This window comes from Sinocyclocheilus grahami, unplaced genomic scaffold (genome assembly GCF_001515645.1).
Source record: "Sinocyclocheilus grahami isolate Dianchi unplaced genomic scaffold, SAMN03320097.WGS_v1.1 scaffold2637.1, whole genome shotgun sequence".
Lineage (NCBI taxonomy): Eukaryota > Metazoa > Chordata > Actinopteri > Cypriniformes > Cyprinidae > Sinocyclocheilus > Sinocyclocheilus grahami.
The window spans coordinates 5,471-17,611 of NW_015507816.1; the positions used below are offsets into that span (position 1 = coordinate 5,471).

The 12,141-nt window shown below is 38.8% G+C and overlaps 1 protein-coding gene across 1 annotated transcript; it reads left to right on the forward strand.

Annotated features, from left to right (window-relative positions):
* Positions 1-2,574: 2,574 nt before the first annotated feature.
* On the forward strand, positions 2,575-3,144 carry LOC107575432 (stonustoxin subunit alpha-like). Its single transcript, XM_016261808.1, has one exon. The coding sequence runs from the start codon at positions 2,575-2,577 to the stop codon at positions 3,142-3,144; it is 570 nt and encodes a 189-aa protein (XP_016117294.1).
* Positions 3,145-12,141: the final 8,997 nt, after the last annotated feature.

The following is a 12,141-nucleotide window of genomic DNA, read 5'->3' on the forward strand; positions in this document are numbered from 1 at the left end:
GATGAGACCAAGATAGAACTGTTTGGCCTTAATTCTAAGCGGTATGTGTCGAGAAAACCAGGCACTGCTCATCACCTGTCCAATACAGTCCCAACAGTGAAGCATGGTGGTGGCAGCATCATGTTGTGGGGGTGTTTTTCAGCTGCAGGGACAGGACGACTGGTTGCAATCGAGGGAAAGATGAATGCGGCCAAGTACAGGGATATCCTGGACGAAAACCTTCTCCAGAGTGCTCAGGACCTCAGACTGGCCCGAAGGTTTACCTTCCAACAAGACAATGACCCTAAGCACACAGCTAAAATAACGAAGGAGTGCCTTCACAACAACTCTGTGACTGTTCTTGAACGGCCCAGCCAGAGCCCTGACTTAAACCAAATTGAGCATCTCTGGAGAGACCTAAAAATGGCGGTCCACCAACGTTTATCATTAGTAAAGAAAACCCGCTGTTAACGATGTTGAAGATGAACAACTTCTGCTCAGGCTTTTAGACATGAAAACGTATCACATAATCCTCAACAGTGGTAACTCTGATTCAGTGTTACTTTAACACTCTGTAGATTGGGACAATATGTACTCTGAGCAGAGTTGATTTAACTCGGGGAATTTTGCTGTGTAAGCACACAGCTAAAATAACGAAGGAGTGGCTTCACAACAACTCTGTGACTGTTCTTGAATGGCCCAGCCAGAGCCCTGACTTAAACCCAATTGAGCATCTCTGGAGAGACCTAAAAATGGCTGTCCACCAACGTTTACATCCAACCTGACAGAACTGGAGAGGATCTGCAAGGAGGAAGGGCAGAGGATCCCCAAATCCAGGTGTGAAAAACTTGTTGCATCTTTCCCAAAAAGACCCATGGCTGTATTAGATCAAAAGGGTGCTTCTACTAAATACTGAACAAAGGGTCTGAATACTTAGGACCATATGATATTTCAGTTTTTCTTTTTTAATAGCCGTCCTCAGCTGACGCGGGGCCCGGTGCGAGGTAGTTCGCGATCGCGTTCCGGGGAGGGGGGGCCCGTTCGCCGTGGGGCCCTCTCAAACACAGTGCCCAGTGCGACCGCACCAGTTGCACCCCCCTAAGGACAGCCCTGTATATATATATGTATATATATATATATAGGTAGGTATGGGGGGTTTGCCTGAATACTTGATGTCCGACTCAGAAAGCCAATCTTTCTGCAAAGTCTGCAGATTATACTAATATAATAAGTGTGCAAACTATGTTCATTGGCAAGTTCAGCACTCAGAATTGAGTTTTTAATGTGCTGTGTCAAGTTAAAAATTTTTATTTTAAAAGAGCCTGTTTGGCTTACACTCACTTTAGAATGAATGTCTTGTGTCTTTCTGTGACGCAATGATTCCTCAGGTATTTGAGAGTTGAGGGCTTCATAGATTATGCTTGTCTGTTGATGTGTGTTTGTAGGTTGTCAGGCTGTACGGTGACTGAGGAAGGCTGTCGTTATCTGTCTTCAGCTCTGAGCTCAAACCCCTCACACTTGAGAGAGCTGGATCTGAGCTACAATCACCCAGGACAATCAGGAATCAAGCTGCTCTCTGACGAACTGAAGGATCCAAACTGCTCACTGCAGAAACTCAAGTATGTGGGGTACAAGTTTAGAAACCTTGTCTGCAGCACAAGACAAAAACATTGCTTAGAATTTAAAATAATAATTTCTTCTTCGGGTAAATTTCATCTCTGCATGTACTAATTAAAAATATAGTTGTACCATATTCTTTACTGATGTTTTTTTATAAATTTAATAGCATTTTACAGTAAAAGTACAACATAGGCAGAATTGCTCTGTTACATAAATCTAAAATGGTCAAAATGTGTTTGATGAAAATAAAACTGTAACAGCAAATAAAATAAAAAATGTAACAAATTTTAAGATATATATATATGTGTTTGTTGCATTTAATTAAAGTTACTTTATTCTAATTGTTTACAACTAAATATTAATTATGAAGAGCTTATTAAAGAGCTTATTAAAGCTTTTTCCTGTTAAAGTGTTAGTTCACCCAAAAATTAAAAGCAGTCCATGTTTTACTCACCCTCAAGGAATCCTAGGTGTATATGACTTTCTTCTTTCAGATGAATCCAATCGGAGTTACATAAAAAAATATCCTTGCTCTTCCAAGCGTTAGAATGAGAGTAGGCGGGTGTTTTTTTCAACAGTCCAAAAGACGTCAAATAAAGCCTGCGCATCCATTATAAAACGTGCCTCACACGGCTCCGGGGGATGAATAAAGGCCTCCTGTAGCGAATCAATCATTTTTGTAAAAAAAAATACCCATATTTACAATGTTATAAATACTTTTTTCTCACCTCCGATGACTGTCATACGTGCAATTTTCATTTTTGGGTGAACTAACCCTTTAAGCTGTCCATTATGTCCTGAAGGCACTAACATTGAGACGTACCGTTTGAAAACTGATTTGGATATGTATTGAGAAAACACTATACAAATGGATTGGACTTGACTTTTTATATTAATGCACTCTATGTGAATAACATGAATGTAGGTTCTCTCTCTGGACTCACTCTTGGATATTTAATGAAAACGAACAAAATTATGCAACTGTTTTTGTCTCTGTTGTGTTCAGATTTCTGTGATCTCACACTGGATCCAAACACAGCGAACGCTCAACTCATTCTGTCTGAGAACGGAGAGGTGAAATTTGTGGATGAGCAGCAGCTGTATACTGATCATCAAGACAGATTTAAAGATGTTCCTCAGGTTCTGTGTCGAGAGAGTCTGACTGGACGCCATTACTGGGAGGTTGAGCGGACTGGCTGGGCTCGTGTAGCAGTGGCCTATAAAACAGTCAGCAAAGAAGGGACTGTTAGTAAGTTTGGATACAATAACAAGTCCTGGTGTCTCTTCTGCACTGTTGATGGATTTGTTGTCTGGCACAACAATCTGAGCAACAACATTCCCGCTCCTTCTCCCTCCTCTAAAAGAGTAGGAGTGTATCTGGACGTGTCGGCCGGCACTCTGTCCTTCTACAGCGTCTCTGACACACACACACTCACACACTTACACACATTCAACACCACATTCATTGAACCCCTCTATGCTGGCTTTAAGGTTTTTTATTCCTCAATGTCACTGTGTAAGATTACACAACAGACAAACAACTGACTTATGCCTCCATCTTAATCATGGTCATAGTTTAGGTCTATTTATGAAAAGATTTGTATGAAGTTTAAAATGTATGAATTTAACTACAGAAATAGTAATTCCATGTTGTTAAACATGAATGTGTAAAAATGCTATTTATATTCAGTCCCACTTTATACTAGATGACTTTAACTACTACATATGTAAAAAAAATAATAATAATAATAAATAAAACCTTATTGTGTTCATGATGTATTGCAAAACATGTTTGTTGCTACTGATGTGGAATACGAGTAAGATTAAGGACAGGTTTTGTGATATGGTTAAGTTTAAGGGTGGGTTAAAGGCATAAGGGTAAGATCAACAGTGTAATTATAGATGTAACTTCAAACATTAGTAACAGATGTCATTTTTCATTAAACTAAGAGAGCATATTTAAGAGAGCAAACATACATTTGTATTGTACGTCATTCATCTCTACCACATTACTTCCTATACATAAATAACATATATGTACTGCAATCATTTCAATCATGTTTGTAATGTTTCTGTTTCTGTTTAATCCTAACTGTATGTTGTGTGCAGAGAGTCTCAATTTATCATCACAGGATCCTGTTGTAAAGCAGTAATTTTTGTTTTGGTATAATAACACTTGTTGAATTTGTGTTGGTTAGAAAATATCTGACTGAACATGGAAATTGAAAAGATTAATCAACAAATTCATTTTTTTCAAACTCATTTTTATCATTACTTAATCTCCTGCTTTCTGAACTTCCCTCCCTCTGCTTTTGGGCTGATAATTTGATAGGTGTGGAATTTTGAAATGCAGCGTCACTGAGATCCTCCTTTCTTCTCAGTACTGAATGTGAAACAAAAGTGAATAAACCGTTTTCTCCAGATGCACCGTTCCTGTGGTTTGTTCACTGTAAATCTGCAGGGTGTTTACTGTAAATCTTATAATGAGCAACTCATCCCATATCTATCCTCAGAGTCCAGTCTGATACAACCCAGATAATGTACTTTCAGTGTGTTCATTAATTTTGATTCAGTTCAATTCAATTCATTTGATGAGCACTTTGCATAGAACAGATCCTCCACAGAAGCTCCCCTGACAATTGTTGAATGAGTACAAATCTAAATCTTCTTCACTTAAAACTTTAATATCTCTATGAGGCCTACACTCAGACATCCAAACTGGCGAGAAATGGATCGCCTCTCATCGTCACTCCCGAGGATGATCTCGCCAGATCCACTCCGGACCCAGAGCGCAGCCCACCATCTCCCCGCTGTGCGGAGCTAAAGCCCGAGCCCACGGATGATGGAGAGCCAATTCCCGCCGCGATCTATGAGCCAGCGCAATGCTGAGCGACTGAGCAGAGGATCGCCCCGGAAGTAGAGACCAGGTGCGAAGCCCCCCATCATTACGGTGCGAGCGCCGTGGGTCTGCCATCCTCCAGCGTCGCCGTGGCTGGAGAATCCCTCGCCTCCAGCCTCCGAGGCCCGGACTGGGTCCACCTGGGTCCTCAGTCACTCCGGCTTTGCCGCGGATCTCCGGATCTCCGCCTTGGTCGCCAGAGCCCTCGGCTCCACCCTGGCCCCCCGGATCCTCGGCATCCCCCTGGTCTCTGTCTGCCGGCCCCCTCCCGGGTGTCCGTCCTCCTCCGGAACCTCCTCCCAAGTTCCCACCCACGCCTCCCTCTGTTGTTGCTACGGTGTGAGGATGCACCTTCCGGGAGGGGGCGTAATGTCAGGATCATGGACTGTCTGTGTCATGTTTTGCCCCTGTTTCTGTTCCCTTATTTGGTCATGTTCCTGTCCTCGTTTTGTTAATTAGTCCCTTTTGGAAAGAGAGAGAATGTTCTCAAATTCTTTTTAATGTATGTTCATCACTCAGAATGAGTTGTTTTGTCAATTTTAACTGAATTTAAAGAAAGGAAACAAACAAGATTCAGAATTTCAATTTAAGTTATAAACGTGTTCATTAATGACTAATAATTCATTACAATTGCATTATACATCATTGATAAGCAGTTATGATAAACTGTATGAATAAAAAGGGTGACTAACACAATACCTGACAAATAGTGAACCATTTTTAACTCACGTTATAATTGCTTAATAAATATATTTCTTCTTACTTTTTTCACCCAAAAACAGATTCCTGATTTATATCATGATACTGCAAAAAAATTACTATTAATTTTTAAGTGTGTTGTATTTGTGGTTTTCTCATAAATATCTCATCTCTGTTCAGTTTGACTGACAGGCATCATAAAAAATTTTTTTATGAAAAAATAAAATAAAGCATGTATATGTGTCATGTGTTCTCCCTGATTACTCCTTGTATACAAACTAAAGTTATTATAGCAGTGTTTTTTTTTCAGTATGTTCTTTGTTGAGCCAGTAACCTCCCAGAGGGAGTCCTAGTGGAATATGAAATGGAGCCCCGCTCACATCCTCACCACTGAGGGCCAGCTGCAGCTGGCCTCTGTAATATAACCTCCACCTCCCACGTCTTCACCGTGGCCCTCCCACATCCCACCGGCTCCGTCTTGGTCTATCGGATTCCCGTAGTGGTGGCAGGAGGAGAGATAAGAAAGCAGGAAAGTATCTACAGCCAGACTCGAACTTGCATTGTCTGAAGCTCAACATTGAAGTGATGCCCACAAGGCTATTTTGGTTGTGAATAGCCTCTGTTTGTATCCTTGGTTGTATGTTCTCATCTATGTATGTTTTGGTCGTTCTGTTCACATGTTAAAAGCTATTTTGATTTCTGAGTATAATTTTGAAGGATTTTGAGGGATTAGAAAGGGATTACATGCGTTTGTATTTTAGCATAAGATAAATGCTTTCTTTTAACAAATGTATCACTTATGTACAATCACTTCATGAACAGTTTTTCTTCTGCTTTGATGTGATGATGATGTGCCACTAGAAGGAGCATGTTTGCTTTTCATATGAATGGAGTAAAAGGCAAACAAGATTTTCTTCAGTGAATCTTTGCAGACAGGTAAATCAATGTTTTGTGTGAGTGAATTTTGATGTTTTATGTAAAAAAAAATGTTTTCTTTAATAGTCTTGCAGTGTATATTTTGGTGCAGTGATGTAACGCATGCGGCACAGAAAGAGCACTAGTGCAGTATGTCTGACATATGCTGCTGTGAGTTTGTGTTGAGCTACAAACAACACAACTGCTTTGAGATCCACGTGAGAAGATGATGATGATGCTCTGCACCACTAGAGGGAGAACAAGACGAGAAAGAGACAAGAGTCAAGAAAGAGTCACCTTGACCAGATGACTAAATGAAAGTAAAAGAAAGGATAATATTTTGAGGGTTTAAATCTATGCCTGGACATTTAAGAGGCAGCATATTGTGGTAAGTTCTGAATGATGGTAAGTTAATTAAGTTAATTTGAAGATATTTCACTGCCAGGACAATTGTAAACGTTTAAACTGTACTAATTATGCTATATAGTAATCAGACAATATCAATAAAATAGTGATTGTTGATTCTCTTGCACAAATGACAAAAAATGATGTAACGCATGCGGCACAGAAAGAGCACTAGTGCAGTATGTCTGACATATGCTGCTGTGAGTTTGTGTTGAGCTACAAACAACACAACTGCTTTGAGATCCACGTGAGAAGATGATGATGATGCTCTGCACCACTAGAGGGAGAACAAGACGAGAAAGAGACAAGAGTCAAGAAAGAGTCACCTTGACCAGATGACTAAATGAAAGTAAAAGAAAGGATAATATTTTGAGGGTTTAAATCTATGCCTGGACATTTAAGAGGCAGCATATTGTGGTAAGTTCTGAATGATGGTAAGTTAATTAAGTTAATTTGAAGATATTTCACTGCCAGGACAATTGTAAACGTTTAAACTGTACTAATTATGCTATATAGTAATCAGACAATATCAATAAAATAGTGATTGTTGATTCTCTTGCACAAATGACAAAAAATTATAATAATACTAACTGCAGTTTTTATATTTGTTTTAGCTTACAGTATAAAAAAGTAGTGCTGCGTTCTGCACTTCTTTTGTCTCACAGGTACGACATTATTACTAAACCTACGGCTTTTCTACTGCAGGTAAATTTCCATAATTGTACTGTAACAAACATTAAAAGCTGAATGAAGAGTGAGGAATGACTGTGTACCTTAATATAATAAAACCTGAAAAACAGCTCAAGATATTTGATATGCACCATTACATTTTTATTGTACTATGACAGTATGTCAAAAGATCAAGGAATATTAATGTCATGACCACTTTAAGGTACATATTGATATGTACCTTGAGTGAATCATTCTCATGCTATTATAATTTAAAATATGATTATTTCACAAGTTACACTAATTATATATATATAAACAATTACATGTTTTTATGTGGATACACACTGCAAATTATGTATGGCAGTTCCTGATCTTGAGCACCTTTGAGTTTACCAGGAGTTATAGGCTCAGAATGCACTGAATTGAGTTGATTTGAGTAGAAAAAAAAACACAAAAAAAACATGTGCAGTACAGTATCATACTACACAAAACTGCAAATTTTACTTAACAGATAAGTATCCAAAGCTACTGAATAATAGTCTGCATTTAATTGTGTATCTGCATATTTAACTTTTTCAACTTTATCTTTCATCTTGAAATTGTGAAATCAGTGTGAGATAGGTTAAGCTTATTCAACCACATTGCTTTAATAGAGTGATATAGAAGGTCATCTGTTGTGAGACTGTTTAATCAAATGTGACCATGATTTGCTGTTCTTTGTTACTGAGATGTTGTGTTTGTGTATCTGGTGTAGTATGTTGCTACATTCAGTGATGGAACAGTGACTTCTGCCCAACAGTTAGTATAAATATTTAGTTGCTGATGCACTGCACATAATCTCAAATAATATGATTTTTTAATTAATTATAAAAAAAAAACAATGAACACTAAATGTTCTCCAAAATATGTAACATATATAATCCACACCGATATGTTTCTGATAATCTTCAACAGCCATTGTAATTACTGATATTGCGATTTTTGCTGCTCTTTCATTTTAATTTCAGCAGTGTGGAGATAGATGCTACAGTTGCATTAGTATAAATATTTAGTTGCTGATGCACTGCACATAATCTCAAATAAATATGATTTTTTAATTAATTATAAAAAAAAAACAATGAACACTAAATGTTCTCCAAAATATGTAACATATATAATCCACACCGATATGTTTCTGATAATATTCAACAGCCATTGTAATTACTGATATTGCAATTTTTGCTGCTCTTTCATTTTAATTTCAGCAGTGTGGAGATAGATGCTACAGTTGCATTCTACAATCAGACCCACATCAGGCAGGAAAGACCTGAAGCAGTCCTGCAGAGAGTCAAAGACCAACACAAAACCAGCATAAAGAACAAGTATGAACACTTATTTGAGGGAAACAAACCACAAGGAAATGAAACCCTCTTGAACAGGATCTACACACAGCTCTACATCATAGAAGGAGAGAGAGAAGGGGTGAATGAAGAACAATGCTCACAACTCAATCCAATCAACTGTAATGACATCTTTAAGCCCTTACCTGAACCAGGATGTGAAGAGAAAGTCAAAATCAAGACTGTTCTTACTAAAGGCATCGCTGGAACTGGAAAAACCATCTCTGTGCAGAAGTTCATTCTAGACTGGGCTGAGGGAGAAGCCAATCAGGATGTAGATTTCATGTTTGTGTTTCCATTTCGAGAGATGAACTTGATTCAAGATCATCAGTACAGTCTTCACAGACTTCTGCTGGACTTTCATCCTGAACTTCAAGATCTGGATTTACATTAAAGAGAAGATCAAAAACAGACAAGCAGTCTCCACTGAACGATCCATCAATCTGTTCCTCTGTCTACAGGAAGTAAAGGATCAGACTCTGTCCAGAGAGATTCAGGAGTTTGTGAAATCAGACAAGCACTCAGAGAAGAAACTCTCTCCATCTCACTGCTCAACAATTGCCTACATGCTTCAGATATCAGAGGTGCTGGATGAGCTGGATCTCAAGAAATACAACACATCAGATGAAGGCAGAAGAAGACTGATATCAGCTGTGATCAACTGCAGAAAAGCTCTGTGAGTGTTTAACCCATGTCTTACAATGAAGAGTCCTTTCTGAATGGAATTGCACTTTCTACCCTGTTGAAAAAAAAAACAGCATATGCTGGTTATGTATGTTCTGCTGGTTTGAGCTGGTTTAAGCTGGTTCTAAACTGGTCCTAAGCAACTAGCTCCTACTCAGTACCAGCTTAAAACCAGCACATGACCAGCTAAGAACCAGCCCAAACCAGCAGCCATGCTTTAAAACATATCTAACCAGCATATGCTGTTTTTTTTCCACAGTGTATTGTTTTGCTTATTTTTAGAATGTCCTGATCTGTTTAACATAAATTAAGTAGATATTGCAATGCTAATTGTAGAATTAGGTTAATAATTTGATTATTTTGTGTTCTGTTCTGCTTCAGTCTTGCTGGCTATAATCTCACTGACCAACATTGTGAGATTGTGTCATCCGCTCTACAATCCTCAAATTCTGTCCTTAGAGAGCTGGACCTGAGTAACAATGACTTGCAGGATTCAGGAGTGAAGCTGCTCTCCGATGGACTGAAGAGTCAAAACTGTCAGCTGGAGATACTAAGGTCTTTTAGAACATTATACATTCATAAATTCTCAAGTTGTTGTCAATGCAGCAGGTCTTTAAGATCAGATGTCACCAAACACTTTCCCTCTTCCCCTCTTTCTGCCCAGTTAAATCTTTGAAGTCAGGCTGACGAGGGAGGTGAGGCAGGTTTGGGAAGTTTGCCTATAGACTTGATGTCTGATTCAAAAAAATACACTTCTGAAAGCCCATATTTCTGCAATGTCTGCAGATTACACTAATATAATATTAAGTGTGCAGACTATTTTCTTTGGTGTGACCAAAGTTCAGCACTTGTGTTTTTAATGTGCTGTCAAGTTAAAAATATTTATATTAAAAGAGCCTGTTTCAAGATGTTGTATTGCATTTAATTGATTGTTTCATGATCTTTCATGTCACTTCACAATATTTGTGCATATAATTTTATAAGACGAGAAATCCAGTAAGGACATGCATACAGGTTTAAAACTGAGATCAACAATAATTCCTCAGGTATTTGAGAGTTAAGGGCTTCACAGATGATGCAATCTGTTGATGTGTGTTTGTAGGTTGTCAGGCTGTATGGTGACAGAGGAAGGCTGTCGTTATCTGTCTTCAGCTCTGAGCTGAAACCCCTCACACCTGAGAGAGCTGGATCTGAGCTACAATCACCCAGGACAATCAGGAATCAAGCTGCTCTCTGACGAACTGAAGGATCCAAACTGCTCACTGCAGAAACTCAAGTATGTGGAGTACAAGTTTAGACACCTTGTCTGCAGCAAGAGCCCAAACTTCACATCTCTGCATGTACTAATTCAATCCCTATGCTCAAAAAATGTATCTGTCCACTTCTGACATTCTGTAAAAGTAACTTTGCAAGTTTAAGTCAACTAATCATTAGAGTATTAGTAGACAGTTTGCTTAATATCTGCTGTTCCCAACAGACAATCCTCTGGCTATAAATATCTTTGCAAGTACATGTCAGTTTATTCTACTAACACCAACCCTAACCTAACAGTCTACTAATACTCTAATCAGAGTTAGTTCACATAAAGTTGCATAGTTACTTATATTTAGTACAATGTCTAAAGTACACTATCGAGAAAAAAAAAAGTTGTAACGCGTATTTCCTGTAAACCTATTCACTATGGACTGAATATATTGAAACACTGAGACATACAGCTTGAGAAAATGATATACAAATTAACTGGAATCATTACATTAAAGGACTGTATGTGAATAACTATTCCAATTACTTTATGTCTGTATGTTTGTGTTATTTTAGTTTGGACCACGGAGAGCCTTTCAGGATCCAACCAGGACTGCAAAAATGTAGGTTCTTTGTCTGGCACACTCTTGCACATTTTATGAAAACAAACAAAATTATACAACTGTTTTCATCTCTCTTCTTGTATTCAGATTTCTGTGATCTCACACTGGATCCAAACACAGCGAGCACTCAACTCATTCTGTCTGAGAACGGAGAGGTGAAATATGTGGAAGAGCAGCAGTAGTATCCTGATCATCCAGACAGATTTAAAGATGTTCCTCAGGTTCTGTGTCGAGAGAGTCTGACTGGACGCCATTACTGGGAGGTTGAGCGGACTGGCTGGGCTCGTCTGGCAGTGGCCTATAAAACCATCAGCAGGAAGGAAGGGATGATCTGTAAGTTTGGATACAATAACAAGTCCTCGTGTCTCTTCTACACTGTTGATGGGTATGTTTTCTGGCACAACAATCTGAGCAAACAACATTCCCGCTCCTTCACCCTCCTCTAAAAGAGTAGGAGTGTATCTGGACGTGTCGGACGGCACTCTGTCCTTCTACAGCGTCTCTGACACACACACACTCACACACTTACACACATTCAAAACATGTCTAGCTGGATGGTTCTCTGTGTGTTGACTCTGTGTAGTTTGACTGCATCATGAAGCTCCTGTGAGGACGCTGAACATCTGCTGATGGAGCTGCTCTATTCTGAGAGGAACAGAATCACTCAAATATGAGTTTGACTGTTTGACTCTTTATTCTCTGAAATGAGTCAGTAGAGTTGAACTAATGGAGAGATGAGGTTTGTTCACACTGAGACTCTCAGCAGTCATACTGACCTTCTGAATGATTCAATCAACTGTTGACTGCTTTGCATGGGACTTAACAGGGAGAGAGAAGAAATTGAAAATAAGTATTATTTTTTGTTTCAAGATGAAAAAAGGGGAGACTTGTAGTGTTTAATGTTCAATTTGCTACAAAAAATATTTGTGTTGTTTGTGATCCTCTCATCAGCAGCTGGAGTGTCTCTCAGCTGTATCAGTGCAGTCACTGTGACTCTGACTGACCGAGGTTTTTGTACGACTCT

Excerpts from the sequence above, each read along its gene's own strand:
- LOC107575432 (XM_016261808.1), top strand. The coding sequence starts at position 2,575 with ATGCAACTGTTTTTGTCTCTGTTGTGTTCAGATTTCTGTGATCTCACA.